This window comes from Microtus oregoni, unplaced genomic scaffold (assembly GCF_018167655.1).
Source record: "Microtus oregoni isolate MIOR12 unplaced genomic scaffold, Mior012 000006F_ref0000085, whole genome shotgun sequence".
NCBI classification, from domain to species: Eukaryota; Metazoa; Chordata; class Mammalia; order Rodentia; family Cricetidae; genus Microtus; species Microtus oregoni.
The window spans coordinates 2,412,344-2,435,490 of record NW_024543065.1 but is presented as its reverse complement, the minus strand read 5'-3'; the positions used below and the strand labels follow the sequence as shown (position 1 = coordinate 2,435,490).

General features: G+C 42.3%; 1 protein-coding gene across 1 annotated transcript in view; it reads right to left on the bottom strand.

Annotated features, from left to right (window-relative positions):
- The window catches only part of Map3k5 (mitogen-activated protein kinase kinase kinase 5), a 206,277-nt gene that overhangs the window by 105,044 nt on the left and 78,086 nt on the right, over positions 1 to 23,147 (bottom strand). Inside the window, exons 4-7 of the mRNA XM_041653466.1 lie at positions 17,571 to 17,764; positions 16,303 to 16,471; positions 15,182 to 15,288; positions 13,227 to 13,397 (exon numbers count right to left, since the gene is read on the bottom strand). Of these exons, the coding sequence (XP_041509400.1) occupies positions 13,227 to 13,397; positions 15,182 to 15,288; positions 16,303 to 16,471; positions 17,571 to 17,764 (641 nt within the window). The remainder of the gene's footprint in view (positions 1 to 13,226; positions 13,398 to 15,181; positions 15,289 to 16,302; positions 16,472 to 17,570; positions 17,765 to 23,147) is intronic.

Here is a 23,147-nt window from a genome sequence, read left to right as displayed (position 1 = left end):
GCACACACCACATGGCCATGAACTCCATCCTAGGAGAGCATTAGTGGTTTGCCCATCACCTTCCCTGTGCCACATTTTAATATAGTTGGAATTTATCATCTAATGCATATACTGAGGACATTATTAATAAAGAATTTATTTTCCCTGTATAACACCTTTAGCAGGAAGTTAATGTATAGCTAGGGAAGGTTTAGTTTCTTCTAAAGAATATGTATATGATTCTCGTTACTAAAAAGTTTATTGATTAGAAATATCAGTCATATAAACATGTAGAACACTATTGTGAGCATTTTTATTTTTGTATTCTTTTGTTCCCCGATGTAAATTTTCTCTCTATACATATTATATATGTATAATATGTATATACTATATATTAATTTTTTTAAATTTTAATAAATTTGATAATTTCATATACTTATAAAGTGATTTAACAACTATAATCCAATCCCCTTTAGTTTTCTTTTTTTCCCTCTAGTTTTCTTCCATCCTGAAAAACTACCTCCAGCCTCCTTCCCATCCTTGTGAACCCCCTCCCTACAATTCCCTTCCAAACCTTCATTCTTTTTGAGATCCACTGAGTTTGCGTTTATTTCAAGATTCACACTTGGTAAAAGTACACACAGATGCTAAAATAACGAAATGATTTGAGCTGAAGCCGAGTCATTTTAAAGTAAGCAAACTGTGGCAGCAAACTTCTTGACAGTCCAAACTCACGTCTACGTCAGATTTCTGTCATCCACTCTGCTCTCCCTCTGAGACTCAACCTAAAGGAGCAGCCAGCCACTGGAGGAATGGCCAGGAAAAAATGCTAGTAGCATCATAACCACAAATGATTCCTGCAGTTTGGAATGCAAATCCAACAAAGACATGCACCAAACCTAGGAGCCTGAGCTAGGAGCTGTAGGAGCTGGTCTTGCTACAGAGAATGCTATTAATACTAATATAACAGCTCCTGTGATGTGGTCTAATAGAGAAACCTGTGGTGAACACCAAACTACTAAGAGAGATTACAAAAGTCGCAGCCTCCGATTATGGAGTTCTTACTAGGTATTGACACTTGGGGTCCGGGATTTAGAGCACTGACAACTGTTTGAGCCCAGGGGGCGTTCCCAACAATAAGGAAACTGGAGCACAGAAATAGCAAGTCATGCAGTGTAGAAGTGGTCAAGTTCCTACTTGACCTTGTTCTGCTGGATTCCAAAGCCTGAGCCTTCTTCCCTAGCATTGTCTACCCTCGGTCTGTATTTTAGTAATTATTCTAGTTGCTTTTCATCTCAATTTTTTTGGTGTATACCTGTGCATGCAGATGTTGCGTCCCAGGTTAAGACGTGATGAGACAGGGTATCTTGCTGAATGTGAGGCTCACTGACTGAGCTAGTATGGCTGAACAGAAAGCTCCAGGAAATCGCCTGTGTTTACCTCCTGATTGCCACTGTGTCTGGTTTTCAGGAGGGAACTGGGGATCTGAACTTAGGTCCTCGTGCTTATGTGGCAAGCACTCTACAGTCAGGGCCACCTCCTTTGCTTCTTTTATTTCACAAAGTAAAACAGAGGCAAGTTGGACAGGAAAACATAAAACGCACAAAATCAGAGAGAACTGCTTTTCTTAAGGATAAAGTTTGTATCTTCTAATGATAGTAATATATTCTAGGAAAACATATTGTCTCAACATATACAGTTAATCAGTTCTATTAGGCCAAAAATTAACATTCAAGAAAAAGTCGCTACAGCAATACTACTAAAATATACCCATAGAATACACCAAAGAAGAAGTTTTACATTGCTAAAATCTTTACAGTCTAATTAGCAGGAGGATAAATGAACGTACCTTTATGTACAGAAATCTACAGTGGTGAGTAGTAAAAAAAATTATCAAGAAAGAACTAAAATGAGCCAAGAGTAATGTTAAAGTAGAGGAAACTTCCGCCACAGCATCAGCTGTCAGCAGGTCACAAACTCGATGACCTAAGAAGAGGGCCCCTCAACTAAAGAATTGCCTAGAGCAGATGGGCCAGTGGGCATGTCCATGAGGCTTCTCTGTAATGGCTAATTGATGCAGAGGACCCAGCCCACTCTGGGAGGCACCATCCCTAGGCAGGTGGTCCTAGGCTGTGTGAGAAGCAAGCTGAGCAAGGCGGGGGGGGGGGGGGGGGGGGGGGGGGGGGGGGGGGGAGGTCCAGCCAGGAAGCAACATTCCTCTGTGGCTTCTGCTTCCTTCAGTTCCCACCTCGGGTTTCCTCCTTGACTTCCTAAGTCAGCTTCCCTCAGTGATGGACCCTTTGCTCCTCAAGGCTGCTTTTGCTCACATGAAATCACAGCAACAGAAACCAAATCAAGGCAACTTCATCTGGGGGGAAAAACCGTACCGTTCACATGGTAAGAGAATTCCAACAATATTTGAATAATAGCATGAAGTTACTTCCATTCCTATCACTTTTTATGTTTTAGAACTAAATATATGTTGAAAGGGAGCCAATACGTTGTAATACGTTTAGTTCAGTATTGTATTTGAGAAGTGATATTTTGCATCTAAATGTAGTTGTATCGTAATTACATTTAAAACAAATCACTTCTAATTCATGCTTTCAATGTAAGAGAATTTGTTCAAAAACTTCCTCTGATTATCACCACTGGTAAAGCCCTGACTGTAAAGTGAGCCCCATGCACGCTGGCATCTTGGTTGAGATGGGTAGTACCCACAGAGTACACGAAGTGTTCTCAACTTGCTCATTTCCAGCTGGAGAGTGCCTGCATCCCAGCCAGGAGGAACTGGACTCAGGTCCCATTTAGCTGTCCCTTCTCTTCCTCCGTGACATAACGGCTGTGATTGTGCTGGTGCCCCCTGGGTCATGAGATGAGAATCTCACGCTCCTTCCTGCCTCCAGAGAGACCTCTGAAATTAGCAAAACAGCTTATGTAGGAAATGAGTGTCGCCTCCCCTGCCACCGTGACCTGCGACCAGGGGACGGCCCTCGCTCTAATTCCAACTACTTATGCACTCGTTCCTCACAGCAGAAATTTCAGAGGAAGAATTTTAAAAGCCCCCAACAATGCTTCTTCCATTCATTTATACAAAATCTTTTTTTTTCCTGAAAAGAGAAAAACGATGCTGTTTCATAATCTGCTTTGTAATTTGATATGTCATGATAAATGTCACCAGAAACATTTTTCTAAAGCCACAATTTTCTTCTGAGTATGCACATCCAAAAGAACTGAAATTGAGATCTCTGGGGAGATATCTGTGTATTAATATTCATAGCAGCATTGTTTACAATGTGCAAAAGATAGAAGCGCCAACATGTTTGGAGACGGAGGGACAAAATGTGGCATATATATATATATATATATATATATATATATATATATATGAGCCTGCCTTTAAAAGGGAAGGAATGCTGGCACAGGCTATCACATGCATAAACTTTGTAAATATTATGCTAAGTCAGTTACCATAATCGCAAAGCAAATATGAGGTACCTCCAATAGCTTCACAGAAACAGGAAGTAGTATTGTGATTCCTAGGGGCTCAGATTAGGGAGGAGAGGAAGCTATTTAAAGGGTGCAGAATTTCAGATTTATAAGATGGAGAGAGGTCTGGTGTGGGAGGTCCTTCTGTTTATGTGTTGCTTTTATTAGTTAACGCATAAAGAAACTGCTTTGGACCTATAGCAGGGTAGAACAGAGGTGGGGGGGGGGAACTAAACTGAACACTGGGAGAAAGAAGGTGGAGTCATGGGGAAGCCATGGAGCTGCTGCCAGGGTCAGACATGCTGAAACTTTGCCAGTAAGCCACAGTCACGTTGTGTGGTGATATACAGATTAATGGAGATGGGTTAGTTTAGGATATAAGAGTTAGGCAGAAATACACTTAAGCCATTGGCCAAACAGTATCACAAATAATATGGTTTCCTTGTGGTTATTTTGGAGCTGAGCAGCTGGGAACAAACAAGCAGCCTTCCTACAACAGAGGTCTGTAGACAGGTGGGGCTGAAAAGACACACAACAGTACAAATGTACTCGATGCTGGTGAACTGTATTCTCAAAACTGGTTAGAGTGGTAAATTTCTTTTAAGGTATATTTTGTATCGCCACTGTCAAAACAAACAACACACATATACACACACACAATAGCCCCTCAACCTTGAATGAATGCATTTCACCTTATTGAGATGCTATCCTTCATTTTAAACAATTCCTTTTTGTTAGCATTTAGGCTTCTTATTTCTTTTTTGGTTTTTCGAGACAGGGTTTCTCTGTGGCTTTGGAGCCTGTCCTGGAACTAGCTCTGTAGACCAGGCTGGTCTCAAACTCACAGAGATCCGCCTACCTCTGCCTCCCGAGTGCTGGGATTAAAGGCGTGCGCCACCATCGCCCGGCTCAGGTTTCTTATTTCTTGTTACCACAAATTCACTGTAGTGGATGTCACTGTAAGTAAATCTGCTGTGTCTTTAGGATAGGTTCCAAACGACATAACTGCATCAAAGAACATGAATAATTCCAGAGCTCTATATTCACAATGCCAACTGCATCCCAGAAAGATTCTGTCAATTTCTATTCCCAAGATCAGTGCAGAAGTAACTTTCATAGTGTGCCTTTGTCAAAATATTCCGGTCTCTTTGCCCCTTTGCCAAGAGATAATGAAAACAAAAGGTTGATTGTTTTGATCCTCCAACAATTATTGACGTCAAAGAGGCCGCTATTATAAATTGGCGAGTACAACAATTGCATTATGGTTATAGACGATAGCTGTGGTTGTTCCTACTCAAGAAATAGCAAAATGCTTAGACCAGCCACCCAGGGCTTCTGGTCTGAGAAGTTATTTTCTTTACTTCACTCGCAAGTCTACCACATCCCAGTCCCACTTGAGCAGGATAACTTCACTGGAAAGAATATAGCTGATAAAAAATATACATCAAGCAAAGATTAATGCCAGATGCATAAATCCCAATAGTTACATAAGAAACACAAAACTATGATAATACAAGTTCTTCCAAAGTTATCAGTCCTATAGCTATGTCATCTAGTGAGCGTGAATTAGATGAAATCCCAAACAGCTCAAATGTATGCTCAAAGACACAAACCAGACAGTGTTCTAGGCTGGTTATGCCACAGAACAACTAAGTGTGACCATTTCAATTCTTTCTTTATAGATAAGGTCTTAAAGGAGGCCTGGTACCTCTCTGGCGTGGTAATCTGTCCTTATTTCTCCTAAGTAGTGTAGACAAATCGGGTAGACAGAAGGACTGCTTGCATTGGTTATACACAATTACCACAGCATTGTAGCTAAGAACTTGAGTTCCCATGGATTTTGATCCTTGGGTGTCTTACATCTAATTCCCCATGAATGCCAGGACATGAATGTAGTAGCATGATTCCAGCAAACCTCCAGGGCTTCAGTGAACTAAATAACTGAGCCAAGGACCACGAAAAACACGTTAAACAATCTTTTCTTGAGTGTTTCAGTCACCATTGGAATGAATATATGGATTCATTCCAACCTCATCCTTTGGTAGCATCACATTCAAAAACCAAAGTCCACTAGAATGACAAATCATATTGTGAAAAATCAAGAGAACAAAAATATCCTTTTTTTCTGATTTTGTAATTTTTACATTCTGAATCCCCAACTAAAACCCTCAGAAATCAGCTGTGCACTGGAGTGTCCCCAGGGCAGTAAAAGATGGCATGCACAGCTCAACTTGCATCAGGTGATATGCACAGACGAGGATGGAACTTTCACCTTCCACCATGAGGCAGGAACACTGGATTTATTAACAATATTTAAAACAGGACTTGTAAGAAAGGGCACTGTGAATCACAGTTGTTGAACAACTGCCTGGGGGCCTTTTCTGTTGAGTCGAAGCTCTTGTCCTTAAACTTTCTATGGAGCACGGATCACAGTTTCTCCAAACAAACATGGAATGATTCAATCGGTGACTCAAGGCTTGAGGGACTGACTGCTGGCTATGACATTGCATTTTTTTTTTTACCCCCCACACCTGCAGTGGACGCACAAAGACAGAGATGATTATGACTCAAGAAAGAAGGTCAGTGGAGACATCAGGTTGGGATGGAGGCCCCAGGGCAGGCGTGATGCTGGACACCTCTGAAGAGGTACTTGGTAAACCCAGCAGCATCCTTTAATGTCAGCACCCCAGTGAGGCAGCTTTCATTCTCAGCTCTAACCGAAAGCGAGGCATGGGTCCGTGCTAGCGAGAAAAGGGCATGCCCTTCAAGATGGATTGAAACAGTAAGAAAATGCAACAGCTAAACAGTGTAGAAGCATTAAAAAATAAATCCATTTAAGACAGGGCTAGTCTTAGTGTCTAAGAAGATAAACGAATATGACAGCTCTCGAGGTAAGTTATGGGCAGGCTCCCTGGTGAAGTGACATTTTTCCCATTACTAAATAAATCAATACAAGACACGTGATCAACTCCTAAGGTCTCCTATTGAGTCTACTGACTCTTAGCAGCTGTTCCTATTCTTACTAGAAAACTCAGAGGTAGCTTAGAATGAAATCATAAGAACAAAGACCTTTTTGGCTGGCCCTCAAGACCTTGATAACAAAGGCAGTTGATCTTGGGCTAAACAAAAATTGTGAAAAAGGAACCGGCAAAACTGAAACCAAACCAAAAGAAGACAGAAAAATCTCTGCTTTCCTTAAGTAAACTTAAGACAACCTTGACTGCAGGACGGTGGTGGCGCATGCCTTTAATCCCAGCACTCGGGAAGCAGAGGCAGGCGGATTTCTGTGAGTTCGAGACCAGCCTGGTCTACAAGAGCTAGTTCCAGGACAGGCTCCAAAACCACAGAGAAACCCTGTCTCGAAAAAGCAAAAAAACAAAACAAAACAAAACAAAAAAAAGACAACCTTGACTTATCTCTCAGTAGTTCAAAACTCCTGTTTTCAAAAGAGGAAAGAAATGCTTCAACTGTCCCTGTGACTGATGCGTTTGAATTCAGAGACCGTGAAAACCAGGTGTGCGGGATCGTTATTGGCACACTATCGCTAGCACAGTCACAAAACTCAAACAGCAGCTTCTAATCCCCCTACCGTGACGAATATTTTAATGTATAAATCTCACAATAATCAATATGCTGCATAAATGTCACTCCTTTGTTACAGGAGATGGAAAAAAAATTGGTCAAGAGACACAACAAAACTCTTTGCGTTGTAGGATTCACTTGAGTACAAACTCAAAATTTCAAACCACAGCTTCCTGTGAAGGATCTAGGAAACCACTGTCCCATTAGTTTTATGTTTGGCTTTGGAGCCATTGCTGTGTTTAAGGGCTCCCTCTAAGCTAGTGGGATGGCATGAACTTTAAATGTGACTATCTCAGCTTCCCATATAAAGAATGTGTTATTGGCTATCAATTAGAACCTCCTGAAGAGTCGACTTCCTTTAACATACAGAGGCAGAGACTTACCCATATAGTTGTACCCAGGAAAATATACATTAATTGGTGAATATTTTAGGAACAGTAAGAAGTGCAAAAGGACATTATAAGCTGTGCTTTGATATAGCCACCATTCAGTTGTGAAACGAAATATATTAAATATACTTAAAATTGCACACGAATCACGACCAGATCTCACTCAACTCCTCCTTCTCTACTGGGAGTTACCCATCCATGTATCTATACTGACTCTACATTTGCATGACATTAAAATTTTCTATAAATAATACCTGAAAAATTTCCACTTGCACGGCCTCATTCAAGCACTCTACCACTGAGCTACACACCAACCTCATCTCTGTTCAAGTTTTAAAAAGACTTTCTAAGTCACATCATTCTCTAAGTGTATATACCTGCTGTGTCTAGAGTCGACAAATTGCTAACTTCTCTGGGTAATAACAGCATCTCCATCTTCATGTTTGAGAGAACCATCAGTGGGCACATTTCCTCTGTTGACCTTCCTTTTCTTCCAGCACTTTCCAATGCCATTCCACCATCTTCTGGCTTCCTTTGATGAGAACTAGCCCTCTCCTTTACAGAATGTAGCCCCTCTTAGTCTATTCTCAGGACATTTTCTTGCATTTCTGACTTTTAACACTTTACTATGATGTGTCAATAGAAGCTTTCCTTTGTTTAGTCTGTGAGTGTCTTGCTGGGCTGTCTAAACTTCTGGGGTGAAGATGTATTCACTTAATCAAACTGGAGTAGCCATCAGTCAATAATGCTTCAAGTCATTTTCCTCCTTGACCTTCAAATTCAAAGTTGTATAAGATGCAGCGAGGCTGTCTTCATTAAGACTATTAATTTCTATCTCAATCTTTTTCTTCCCTCTGCTCTAATCTGATTTTGAATAACTTCTCAAGGCTACTGACCTTTTCTTATATTATAGTTGACCTATGTGCTGTGAGTCCTAACCTGTGATATTTAACTTCTAATATGCTATTTTTCAGCTCTAGAATCTTTTCAATTATATTCTTTAATATTTTATCATTGTTTTTATGTCTTTGTCTTCTGACAGTTCCAAAGCCTATCTTGCCTATAGCTTGGTTTCCTTCCTTCCTTCTTCCCTTCTTCCTCCCTCCTCCTTCCCTCCCTCCCTCCATCTAAGATGGGGTCTCAGGTAGCCTAGGCAGGTCCCAAACTCACTGTGTAGCTAAGACTTACATTGAATTCCTGATCCTTTTGTCTATGCTTCCTGAGTATTGGGATTATGGGCATGTATCTATCACCATGATCAACCTCATGGATGTGTTTCTATGCTTGGCTTTTCTGTTGATCATGGATCATACTTTTCTTCTTCCTCACATCTTCAGTAACTTTTACTGGAGAAATAGATACAGTGAATATGTTGTAGAGTCTGGATTCTCTTTTTTCTTAAGAGTCTGGTTATGTCTTAGTCACTGTTCTCTTGTTGTGAAGAGACATCGTGACCAAGGCAGCTCTTATAAAAAGAAAGCATTTAATTGGGGCTTGCTTACAGGTTAGTACATGATCATCATGAAGGGGAGGAGACAGGCATGGTGCTGGAGCAATCATTGAGAGCTTTGCATACTGATCCATAGAAAGTAGGCAGGGCAGCTTGGGGCAGGGCCGACTGGGCCTAGCATGGGCTTTTAAAACCTCAAAACCCACTCCCAGTGATAGACTTCCTCCAACAAGACCACACCCAATCCTAATCTTTCTCAAACATTTCCATCCCTGGTGACTAAGCATTTAAGTATATGAGTCTAAGGGGACATAGACTCACTGGCCCCATAGGCTTGTAGCCAAATCATAATGCAAAATCCATTTAGTTTAACTTTAAAAGTTCCCACAGTCTTTCAATATCAACACTGTTCAAAAGACCGAAGTCCCTTCTGAGAATCAAGGCAGTCTCTTAACTGTAACCCGCTGTAAAATCAAAGAGCAGATCACCTAACACACAAAGGCACAGAATATACATTACCATTACAACAGAGAGTGAATGGAACATAGTGACGAAATGCTGGACCAAAGCAAGATGAAACCCAGCAGGGTAAATTCCAAATTCTATATTAGATGACTCTTCCTCATCTCCTTCCAGCTTTTTTGACTGCAACACATTTCTCTCTTTTGGGATGGTTCCATGTCCTGTCAGCAGCTTTCCTTGGCAGGTATCCCAGGGATCTGGCATCCCCAATACATTGGGATCTCCAAGACAATCCAGGCTTTACCTTCACAGCTTCCTGCAACAGCCTCCCCAGGCATCCATGCAGGAACTCCCCTGACACACATCTGACCTCAGTGGCTTTCCTCAATGGGTGGAGGATGTTCACAATCCTTTTATTCCCGCATCCTCCTTGACTCTAAAGCCAAAATAACATGGCCAGAGATGCCAAATTCTGCTTGCTAGAGCTGGAACCCTGCCCCACTCCTTGAACACATTTATATAAGCCTGCCTTTGTTTAAGCCTAGGAAATCCCTCAGACCTTTTCCTTTCACGGGTTGCAGAATTAATTGGATGGGGTCTTGCCCTGAGGTCATCACTCCCTTACTCCCATTTAGCATCAGGCTTTTCTTTCATCTATTTATCTCCTTGAACACAAGACTTGGCTCCAACATTACATTTCCTGGTGCTCTTTTTCTCCTCAAACTGTACATTTTGTATTTCTCTTTGCCTCACTTGTTCCTTTCCATTGTGGAGCGATTTAAGGGTGATCAAAACTACATGACAGTGGCCGGGCGGTGGTGGCGCACGCCTTTAATCCCAGCACTCGGGAGGCAGAGGCAGGCAGATCTCTGTGAGTTAGAGGTCAGCCTGGTCTACAAGAGCGAGTTCCAGGACAGGAACCAAAGCTTCGGAGAAACCCTGTCTCGAAAATTAAAAAACAAAAAAACAAAACCCTACATGACAGTCAATACTAGACTGTCTTGAGATCGCCTCTGCCAACGACAATAATCTACATAATAATCTAAATAATCTAAAAACTCAGGCATACTTTTAGAACAAGGGCAAAAAGCAGTTACATTCTTTGCCAAAATATCATTAGAGTACTCTCTAGGTTAGCTGCTAATATGCATCCCCTCTGAAACCTCTTAAGCCGGGCCTGTATACTACAAATCACCATCAGCACTACTGCCTTCCATGCTCCTACTAAGATGGTCCATTAAGTTCCCCCTTAAAGCATTCAACCACTTTTCTAGCCCCAAGTCCCAAATTCACATTCCTCCAACAACAATATGGTCAGCAATACCCTAGTCCCTGGTACCAACTTTTGTCTTAGTTGCTGTTTTATTGCTGTGAAGAAACACCACGACCAAGGCAAGTCTTATAAAAGAAAGCATTTAACTGGGGTCTTGCTTATAATCTTAGAGATTTAGTCCATGATCATCATGGCAGAAAGCAGACAGCCATGGTATTAGACTAATAGCTGAGAGCTTTATCTACTGATCCATAGACAGCAGGCAGAAACAGGGAAAAATAGGGGGGAAAAAAGGAAGGAAGGAAGAGAGGGAGGGAGGGACAGAGGGACACAGAGAGAGAGAGAGAGAACACGCGAGCAAAGCCTGGTGTAGCCTTTGGAAACTTCAAAGCATACCCTCAGTGATGTACTTCCTCCAACATGATCACATCTGTTCTGACAAGGCCACACTTCCTAATCCTGATCCTTCTCAAACAGTTTCTCTCCTGGTAACTAAGCATTCAAACACCACCAAGCCTATGGGGGCTATTCTCACACAAATCACCATAGGCAAGGAGAGGCAAATAAAGTATTGTTGATGTTTCTTAGCATACGGAGGCTTGGTTTTAGTTTTATTATAAAAAGTTCCGTGATAATCTAAATTACTGTACTTCCTCCATCCTAAGGCTTGACGTTTTAGAGTTTCCACCGAGAGTTTGAGATTCTCCAACTCAGAGACTCCAAACTCGAACCTCTGTCCCTGCTGCAGCCAGCAGCTGCTGACACATCTGTGCAGCTCTGTAACTTTCCAGCTACCACGTTACTCGAAGGCTCTTTCAGTTTCACTGTGTGCACACGTACCCAGAGTTCAGCCAAGTAGTTCACATGCAAATTCTAATTCTCCTCCCTCTGTGGCATGTTCAGTACTCAAGGGTTACTTCTCAGCACTCTGGCCACTAAACATCAACTCCTTAGGCCATTAAGACCATGGTTTTCTGTTTGAGTTCCAACTGTCCCGTGCCCTGCAGTCCAGACAGGGTACTGGGGGAAGCTCTCGAGGTTCTGGCTCTCTGGTCCGGCTCCACTGCTTTCTAACTTTCCCCAACAGTTATAATGGTTGTCAGCAGGAAGATCAGCAGAACAGAAGCCACCCAGTCCCTCCCCAAAGCCATGACTCTAAGGAGCTGCGGCACACGTTAACACAGTCTGTCCTCCAGAATCTTTCCCTTTCTGCTCCTGTTTGGGGATTTCCTTGCTTGTCTGTTTAGTATTTTGAAGCCTTCTTTAAGAAATTCATTCCTAACCCAAAGTTATAAGCATAATTTACAGATTTTATGCTAAAAGTATTTTCCTTAGCACATTTTTTTTTGGTATGTGTGTGTTTGGATCTTTTGATTCACTGAGAATTAAATTTATGCACAGAGCTTAAGGAAGAGGTCCTGGGCTGGGTTGTAGCTTAGATTTGCCTAGCATATGTAAGGCCCTGGGTTTGATCCCTCCCTACCACCAGAAAAAAATAAAATAATGTAGAAAATAAAACAGAGAGGCAACTTTATTTGCTTTCCTGGAGAGATCAATACATTTCCTAGTACCACTACTGAAAAGCCATTTCTTCCTCTGGTTCATGAGCTTCCCATACCCTGTTATAAATATAGTCTCGTGGATATAAACCATTCTGTTCCAGTGTCTCATCTACCCAGACTTCAGCTGCACTACAATCTCATTATTTTCGTTTTATAGTGAGCTTTATCATCTGATAGAGCAAATCCCTCCATCTGTTCTCCAAAATTGCTTTGCCTATTTTCTTGGCCCTTTATTCTTTTAAATAAACTTTAGAAATCAAATCACACGATAAACTGTAGTAAGGAGCTGCAGGTTGCATTCCACCACCCGGCTCCCGCCACTGGCTAGCTTTACCCGAAATAACAACACACAAATTGTATTCATTTAAACACTGCTTGGTCCGTTAGCTCTACCCCTTACTGGCTAATTCTGATATCCCAATCAACCCATTTCTAATAAACTGTGTAGCACCGGTCTTACCGGGAAAGATTCAGCATGTCTGATCTGGTGGCCTGCTTCATCGCGTGCGTCTGCCGGGGAGAGGGGAGCATGGCCTCTCAGCTCCAGAGAGCAGAGCTGTCCAGTCTGAGCTCACTTCCTCTTCCTCCCAGCATTCTGTTATGTTTACTCCACCCACCTATGTTCTAACCTATGAGGACCAGCCAAGCAGTTTCTTTATTTTTTTTAACCAATGACCTTCCTCCATCAATAAACCCTGCTGGAAAAATTAAAATCCTTAAAATATTAAGTTTGCTTATGCACATACTTGTATGCCTTCTCTACTCCTTCAAGTCTCTGGATGCTTTTTCTATATTCTTCTCACGAAATGGTATTTTGCTTTTCATAGCATACTCTTCAAATCAAATTACATTTTGATATGGGAGAGTCTTCTGTTAAGCAAACTTACCCTTCCATGTTAAATCGATTTTATAAAAATTATGCACCAAAGTTCAAATCCTGTTAAGGACAGAAGGAAATGCTTTTGGCCCATCACCTGCACACAGCTGTGAGCACCACGGACTCTGGGAGTGAGCAGAGTGTTCCCCTCCTCCAGTCTTACCAGGATGCTCCATGGTCCCTGCTTTCAGTGTCAGTGAAGTTGGAATCCAAAAACATGTCTTTGTAGATTCGGCCAACAAGGCAATACATATCTGAAGCAACTTGCCCTTCCCTCTGTACCATGGGGATCATGATGTCAAGAGCTTTGGCTCTGTCTCCCGGGAGATTTCTCCTAAAGTAGAGAACACGGTTTCCACAGAGATCACAAAAGCAATTACAGACCAATTGCCTTTTAAAAATTCTATTTTATGTATTGATTCACATCAGTAAAGTTTGGCAGAATAAAAACACTTAGATTCTGAGATTCCTCTATGGACCTTGCCTTCATCTTTCCTATCCTAATGCATGTCTACTGGGTCTATCAAGGATCCCTTGGCAGTTGCTTTTCTGATCAACATGATAGACTTGTACTTACCCATCCAGAATCCTAATCTCACTGTCACCTAGGAGCAGGTTTGAGTTGGTGGAGTATTAAGTGTGACCCCTGTGACCAACTACTTCAAAGAGAAACTCTTGACATTAGTTTTCAAAGGCTTTTGTTCCAAAACAGTGAGCAAATTAATTCACAGATAATACCCAAATTCAAATCCATCCAATGGCTGATTGGTTCCTGCACATAGCCAAGCCTCTAAAGAAGCTGCTTTATGTAGTTCGTGTGGTACTGGACTTGAACATGAGGCCTCAGGCATGCTAGACACACACTCTACCACTGAGCTATGTCCCAAGTCTTTTTTTATATTTTTTTTTATTTTGACACAGGAACTCACTGAGTTACAGAGACTGGCCTTGAGGTTCATGGAGTTCGTTTTTAAGTAATAGGTGTATATAATTCTCAAAATCATACTTTACATTTCTTCAACGATGAAAATATTATGCTAAGAAAAACAGTAAGTTGCAAAAGGCCATCAACAATATGATTCCACTCATGTGAAAGATTTAAAAGAGCTGTTACTGAGATAGAAGGGGGAATTAGTGGTTACCAGGGGCAAGAGGATCTGGGGTGTGGGGAGAGAGTATCTGTTAATGGGTAGGTTTCCTTGTAGGGTGAAAAAATTCTATAATTTGTAGGAATGATCGATAACTCAATAAATATACTAAAATCAAAGATATATGACATTTTAAATGAATAAGTTATATGGTATACAAGATACATTTCAAATTAAATTATCATACATAACAAAAAAAGTCATCATATGTATTCTCAGAATCTCAACACTGTTTCAAATCCTTTGTTCACAAAATCCCTCTTTACCGTCTGTATAAAACACATTGATCTTAGAACATTGCTTTATACAAATAAGCTTTTCATTCCATTGGATTTTAGGAAGACAGACAAAAAAACACATAGAAGTAAAATTCTAAGGGAAGTCATAAAATTTTTCTCTTTGTTACATGAAATACCATTCCATTATATAAGGACTTGAACATCCTTGGATTTGGGTTTCTTTAAAAGGTTTTAGAACCAATTCCCAACAAATACACAAGGATAAGTATATTTGCTTAAAAGTAGTGTCACATCAGTAAGACATCGATGCTTTAAGACTATAAATACCAAACACGAACTTTGTCCGAGAAAAAAATGAGAACAAATTAAAATCTACAAATAGCACAAGAGGCTTTTAGTAACAGAGAGAGAGAGAAAACACACACACACACACACACACACACACACACACACACACACACACAGATTCGGAACAGGCATGGTCTTATAGGCTGGTAATATCAGCACTCAAAAAATCAAAGTAGGAGGACCAAAAGTTCAAGGTCAGTCTGAGAGATACAGTGAAACTCCGGCCCCAAAACACAAACAGCAATCAGAAGGTATACCTTTAGTATGGCACGTGGCTAAGGTAGATACAGTACAACATTCTAGCTGGAAGCTGCTGGGAAGTTATAGGACCCCATAAAGAGTACGGCCATCACGTCAGTCCACTCCAGGAGGGAGTATCTCACCTGTTCAGGGCAAATGCGTAATGAAACTTCACATGGTGATGCGAGGCCAGATCGAAGGTCGGCAATTTCTCTAGTGTCTCTACCAGCTTCACAATAGAGTCGTAGTCCTTTCAACAAAAGAACAGCACAGCATTAAGCCATTAGGAGAAACTTCCAAATGCCTCTGACAGCCAGGCATCTGAAGCCGAGAAAGGGGATTAAACGCAAAGTTAGAATCTGCTGAGCCCTTTGAAAACCCAAGAAGCAACTGTGGTGTTTCTCCTAAGAAGTTCCTACAGTTACGATATCTGACAAAACCCAAAGAAACAAACAAACAAACCGCAGAAACATGACTGGCTCTTTTCACACAGCCAGACTCTGGGTCTGCAGGGGTCCACTTTAAGGGCCAGGGAGCAACTGACCGAACTTCTGCTGAAAGTAGCAAAATGATTTCATCTCGTGTGAGGGAGTTCCTCCTGCCACAGGCTCCGGGTTGCCACAGTTCTCCAAGTACTGAGCCTCTCTCTTGGGTGAAGTTTCACATGGGTCGAGAGGCGAGATATGGGAATGAGAAACCTGGAGTTATCTGGATTTCATACTTACAATGCTGACAGCACATTCTTCTCTGAGAGTTTTACCCTACTTTCCAGATCTTAAAGAAATCTAGGAGGTAGCAATAGAGATGATACAGTGTGTCGGTGTGCCATGTTACAGGATCTATCGCTGTTGTACAGCGAATCAGTTGCATCTTTCTTGTTCCTGGAACTGTCAATTTTCAGTGGCATAATTTCAGGCAGTAAAAGATACATTCCGAAAGCGGTAAGAATGTCTGCTGTTTGCCAGAACAAAACTCTCATTGGCTGACTGACAGGTGTGCCCGAGGCTCACAGCGGAGAACTAAGCCTCCATGAGCTGGATATGTGAGCAATTTTGAGGAGTAAATGAGGAGTAAATATGTCACAGTCCCCGGGAGTTCCCATGTGTGAGTCTCTTCCACGCATCATGAAATCACACGGTGGAAACCTACCAGTCGGCTCCACGCGGCAACAACGTGAATTACCTATTAGCTGGCTGAAATCCAACACCAGCATCCCTTCCTCCCCCAGCATGCTACCCAAGAGACACTTCGAGCATCTTTTCACCTGGATATCTCGGTAGGAAAGCAACAGGTTGATGACAATGTCTGCCGTCAAAACTTCAATATTGTCCACTCGCTGCCGAATCCTTGCCAATTCCGCCGCCAATTCTTTACCAGTGAATAAGTTCCGAGCTTTCCTGATATCATTGAGTATAGATTCCCGGAAGTACTGGCTGGTGGAAAACCACACATTTCAAAGAGTTAACTCTAGCAAACAATTCAGTGAGAAACAGTAATTTTTTAATAAGGAAAAAATACAATATTTATCCATAAGTAGTTTTTAGCTCATTAATATGTACCAAAGGAACACCTAACATATTTGGCATTATTAAGACATTTGGGAGATGGGAGGCCATGTATTCTTCTCAATTTCTGCCATATTTCAAAAACTGTCCAAACCCAAACTTTATTTTTCATCTTGTTATTTTGAATGGAAATTATCCCAGATAAATTAGATATGCCTATGATTTGAATATAAGTTTGCCTTTCTGGCTCAGTATCATTATCCACTAACAGAAACAGCTGATTCTTCTTTTTTAAAAAATATATATATATATATATATATATATATATATATATATATATATATATTTGCTAGGCATGGTGGCACATGAGTTTGAGACTGTATAGAAAGGTCTAGGCCAGCCAGAGGTATATTGTCTCAAAAAATTATTTTCCATTTTCTACTTATTACCCATAGGTGTGCATCTGCGTTTGCCATGTCATGGGTGTGTTGGTTAGAGTCACCCTCTTCCACCATCTGAGCTCTGAGAACTGAACTCAGGTTGTCGGGATTGGCAGCAAGTGCCTGCTGAGCTAAATCACTGGCCAGATTATTCCTAACTAAACTATGTTCTCAGCAATTTTTACAGAGTTCTGACCCTTACATTAAAAGTCCCTGGACATTTGTTCTGATGCAACCATAACAGATTATCTCTCTCTCCTCTCATCTGCCTGCCTGTCTGTCTGTCTATCTACCTATCTATCGTCTGTCTGTCTATCTATCTATCTATCTATCTATCTATCCATCCATCCACCCATCAATCAGTTTGCCTTTACTATAAAACAATTTATAGATTGGGAGCCAACTTGTTTATGAACCAAGTAAATGACATTTAACTTAGGAACTAAAACCACACCTATTCTTTTTTCCACCAAGAGGCTACTGCGCATGGTTTCCTGGCTGTTAACTAGGAACACGTGACAAGATACACAGGGAAACGAGGCAGACTAACGCTGCACGGTCATCACCCAGCGTGAGCACAGTGTTACCTGGAACTGGCCTGCGCCACCTTCAGAAGCTGAACAAAACGATCCACGAGAGGCAGGCAGATGGGCCCCAGCAAGAGCTCCAAGTTGGGCTGCATGAGCTCCGTCAGGCCCTTCATGAGGCTGCTGTCACAGCAGTAGACCTTGTTATGTGGCGTCACCATGTAAGGGACGAAGGTGTAGTTCCCAGTGCACATCTGTGGAGACAGGGACACCAGGCAGTAGAGCTTGTCTAGGGACATCACATTGACGAAAAAGTGCCAGGTCACATTTCAGTGACTAAAATTTCTATTTTAAATAATAATTCTGAGTGCAATGGGAAGCAGAAAAGATTCGTTTCTTATTTATGACCCATGAAAATAGAATTTTTCCAGTTTCCTTAATTGCTTACTTCAGTATAATTAGGACTTACACATGATAAAGTATCTTTTATCAACCTTTAAATATGTATTACTTGCCGGGCGATGGTGGCGCACGCCTTTAATCCCAGCACTCGGGAGGCGGAGGCAGGCGGATCTCTGTGAGTTCGAGACCAGCCTGGTCTACAGAGCTAGTTCCAGGACAGGCTCCAAAGCTACAGAGAAACACTGTCTCGAAAAAACCAAAAAAAAGAAAATATGTATTACTTGCTGGGTGGTGGTGGTGCACACCTTTAATCCCAGCACTTGGGAGGCAGAGGCAGGTGGATCTCTGTGAGTTTGAGGCCAGCAGCCTGGTCTATAATAACTAGTTCCAGGACAGGTTCCCAAAGCTACAGAGAAACCTTGTCTTGGAAAACCAAAAACAAAAGTATACACTGTTGCACATAGCTACTAGGACACATGTTAAAGCAAGAATAATTTAAGCACAACTTCCATCCTTCAGGGAATGGGAATTCAGTCAGACACAACATCAGGAGGGCAAAATCCTGAGAGTTATGGTGAATGGGCTTCCCTGGGAAGGCGGTGCAGAGAGCAAGGCCAGGATACAGCTGCTGTCCTCCAGGTCCACTGTCTCCCACTCACTGAAATCTGAGACTGTCACAGCCCTAGCCAGACCCTCCTCTACAGTAAACCTCAGATTTGACTGTCCCCTCTTCTCTGCTAACACTGAGGTCCACGCCCCTTACACCAGGCTGAGTCTGCAATTGGTTGTCACTGGCTCCCCTGGCCTACTCTCCCCTCCGCACTGTTCACCCGCCAGCCTCTCTCTACCCGGTTCCCAGCCAGTTTTTAACACTACATCATGTGGGTCCCTACAGCTCCCGGAAGCCCGCCACAGGGCCTGTGAGGTGATGCTTATACTGTTGTCCCCAGGAGCCTGACCCCTGCACATCCTCCCTGATGTGGGAAGGTCATATGTCTATCTGTTGCTTTCATTGGTTAATTAATAAAGAAACTGTTTGGCCTGATAGGTCAGAACATAGGTGGGTGGAGTAGACAGAATAGAATGCTGGGAAGAAGGGAAGTGAGAACAGATGCCATGTCTCTCCTTTCCAGGTCAGACACAATGGAGCCAGCCGCCAGGTCAGACATGCTGAATCTTTCCTGGTAAGACACCACCTTACACAGATTATTAGAAATGGGTTAAGCAAGATGTGAGAGTTAGCCAAGAAGAGGCTAGATATAATGGGCCAGGCAGTGTTTATATGAATACAGTTTGTGTGTTGTTATTTCGGGTGTAAAGCTAACCATGCGGGAGCCGGGCAGGATAAAAAACAGGCCTGCCTGCAGCTCACTACACCTCCCCCTTGCTAACTTCAGCCTGTGCCTTTCCCCCTTAGTCCCTGAGACCTGGGTGGGCTGACCTAGCAGTTTCCAGATTATACCAAGTGCGGGGACATCCATACCAAGGAAAACACTGTTAGGAATATGACAAAGGGAACTAACTGGATTGTACAATTCCAGGTCAGCAAATCTCACTGCAGCTAGGGCCTGAGGAAGGGCCAGGGCTAAGCGAAAGATTTTCAACTATGTATTCTGAGCAGTGAGGAAATCTACAGAGAATCCAGGGCAGGGAAGATAGTTATAGTGACTGTGCACTCTGGCATTCTGGGTAGACAACAGGATGGACTGAAAAGAGACCAGACTTAAGGGAAGGAGGCAGAAGTCTGGGCAGCAGAACCAGATCGGAGCAGCGGCAATGGAGAAAGCATAGCATGTGCTCCGCGCCTACATCAAGAATCAGCTGGGTCAGGGGAGCAGTCACCTTATACAGGAAGGAGGAGGAGGAGCCAGAGCTAACCCAAATGTGACTTCCTGCAAAGAATGGTCACATCAATAGAAAGTAAGACTTCAGGGCTGGAGAGATGGCTCAGAGGTTAAAAGCACTCCTGACCTCTCCAGTACAGGAGGTCCTGAGTTCAATTCCCAGCAACCACACGGTGGCTGACAACCATCTGTAATAAGATATGGTGCCCTCTTCTGCAGTCATGGAGGCTGAACACTGTATACATAATAAATAAATCTTTAAAAGAAAAAGAAAGTAAGACTTCAGTCTGCAGGTCCAGACATACTGATGAGCACACAGCTCTCTGAGGAACTTCCAGCAACAAACCCCATATAGAACCCTATCTCCAGCTCAACTATGGGAAGACCTCCAAGAGATTGAGGCTTGTAGTGGGCTGGGCTGGGATGCTCACTTTTAAAGAGTATGGATTTTCTAGATCCAGAGACTGGGAATGAAGGCAAAATTTTCCACCAGAGGAGAGGGGTGCATGATGGGAATTTAAACACGGACCGCAGTATTATTTGATACAGCTGGATGAAATGTCAGGGACTTCTAAGAGAAAACCCATGAAGAAAAGCACATGCAAAGTGTTGAGCAGTAGGCTGGACATATGACAAACTCTGTCACTCCTAGAGGACCTAGGAGCCCTAGCCTCAAGAGTACATGGAGAGTGTGTGTTTTCTTCCATCCTGCCCTAACTGGCAAACATTAACTAAGTACTTGCATGGAATAAGACAAGCATTAGCCCCACTGTCACCACCACCTCAGTGCCTGTGTGACGATGACTCGAGGAAAAGAGGTTACTGGCTCCATTTTACAGGTAAGGTACCACATAGTCTTAGCTCCAGCTCCTAGTGTTTGTATAGTTAAGATTTTTTTTAGCCCAAACGCTTTCAATGTAGGGCATGTGGCTGTTGCCAGGGACGGGGGGGGGGGGGGACCTCCTCATGTGACCTTCACAGGGTGGCAGACTTGCTCTCCCACTCAACAGCACCTTCACAGGGACTTTAATGAACTACGTGACAGATCACTGCAGGCATGAGAAGTGCCAACTGCCTGTAAGGCCAGATTTGATTATTCATGAAGCCTGTTATGCTCTGAAACACCTGGATGGATGGGAGCAGTGAGGCAGCAATGAGTCTGTCGGTCAGAGTAGGAGAAGGACTTCCAGAGGTGGAGATCTGAGTTTTAAATCAAGTTGTCCTTGATTTAAAACAAGTGATGGGGAGACCAACCAGAAAGACTAAACTGTCCTTCTATGATGTTACCAGGATCTCAGAGCACAGCCACCCAACTTAACCCTCTGACTCAAGTCACTGCCAAAGTAGGAAAGAGGAACAAGGATGCAACATGATGCATTTTTCCACGTGGTGTGTGTGTGTGTGTGTGTGTGTGTGTGTGTGTGTGTGTATGTGTAAAACTGAGGCTCAAAATCTAAGACCTGTCATTCCTCTTACCCAAAGCATAAAAAGCCACCAAAACATAGTCTCACTCTAACAAATTATATCTTTGTTGTTTTAAAAATTAGCAGTGTTGATGCTGCTTTTCAATCTTTAAGAACTAGATGAAAGAACTTAAGTGTGTGTGGAAAGGGAGCCACACATCTGGAAGGAAACATCACAGCATTCAAACATGCTGAAGGAGGTGTGCACAAGTCAAGTCCTTTAAAGGGCACCCTTGTCCCTGGATCACAGCAGAACCTAAATCAATGGGCAGCTTGCTCACAAGGTATACACTCCTCTTCTCCTTCCTGCCCTTCAAGCTCAGGGAATGCTGACTCTTCGGTGGACCTTGATATAATAATGGCCACCATCTCTGCAGCATGTCATGTTGCCCTAATTTCCTAAAATGTTTGTTTACTTGTCTTCTTACACAGCTAAACTCTGGCATTCCCACGTTTTCCATCACATACAACACTTACAAATATGACTGAGCATGTGTTCTCCCTCCCTTCCTCTCTAAATTAGGGTTTCTGTGTAGCCCTGGATGTACTGGAACTCTGTAGACCAGGCTGGCCTCGAACTCACAGCGATCCGCCTGCCTCTGACTGTTTTCATTTTCAGCCACTGGTGTGAGTCTCCTAGGTAGGCAGTGAGCCCAGGGCCTGGCGTACAGTTCACGCTGAACTGATACCTACCGAGTAAAATGTGTTGCATTGCGTTGAAGCATGGAGTGGTAAATGCTCATTTCCTGGTGAGATGTGAAGGATAAGGTTTTATAGTGGCAACATTATCCACGCTGCCATGAGTCTTCCTCGAGGTGAAATCTTAACCAGATGCTTTCAATTTTCTGACCCAAAGAAAAACTACCAATTGCAACGCTAATCCCATCATCTCATGTGGAATCATGGGCAGTGTTAAATCATATATTATTTTCATTCTAAATTGTAGATGCGTATCTGTTTTAGAGTTCTTAAACACTTCCTTACTCCCTAAGATGAAACACACATCCATCAGCCCACAAGGCCATTCATTCTCATTGCTTTGGAATAGAACATTTTTCATGCAGTCTTTTTAAATTTTAAAGTTTAAATATTCCATGTCTTTTCGTGTTAATTTAATTCTGTGTGAAGGGGCAGCAACCTGTGGTGAGAGCTCAAAGAAGAGTCCACTGCTTAAGGACAGGGGCTGAAGAATTAGCTCCATGGTAGAACGTTTGCCTACTACGTACAGTGTTCAGTTCCCAGCACTAGGGGAAAAAAAATAGCTAACCTAAGAATCTGACTGTCTCAATATAGAAGATGCGTGACAGACCCATAGAAAAAAACAAACTGTAGGGGCTGGAGAGATGGCTCAGAGGTTAAGAGCATTGCCTGTTCTTCCAAAGGTCCTGAGTTCAATTCCCAGCAACCACATGGTGGCCCACAACCATCTGTAAAGAGGTCTGGCACCCTCTTCTGGCCTTCAGGCATACAGACAGAATATTGTATACATAATAAATAGATAAATAAATAAATATTTTAAAAAAATTGTAGGGGTAGCCCCAGTCAATCACCTTGCTTGTAGGGCGGGGTCGCCTGAGGATATTTTTTACTAATAAATATTGCTGGTGTGCTCTCCCCCGCCCCTTCTGCTTTCCTGTTCTCCGCCGGAACCACGGGTTCTGTAAGTCTTTAGCCAATTAAAGCTGAATATATTATTATAATTTCTGTCTGCCTTCATTTACACCGCTATGTGTTATATATATTGATAGATCATATATTACATACATACATATGCCTATATGTATATATCCATGTGTATTGATATATGAATTCTATACACACATATATATTGTTGTTTTGTTATATGCCTGTTACTACCAACTGAAATTGCAATACACTGAATGTACTGTGAAAGTCTTTCCTGAAACATAATTTATATACAAGGAGCA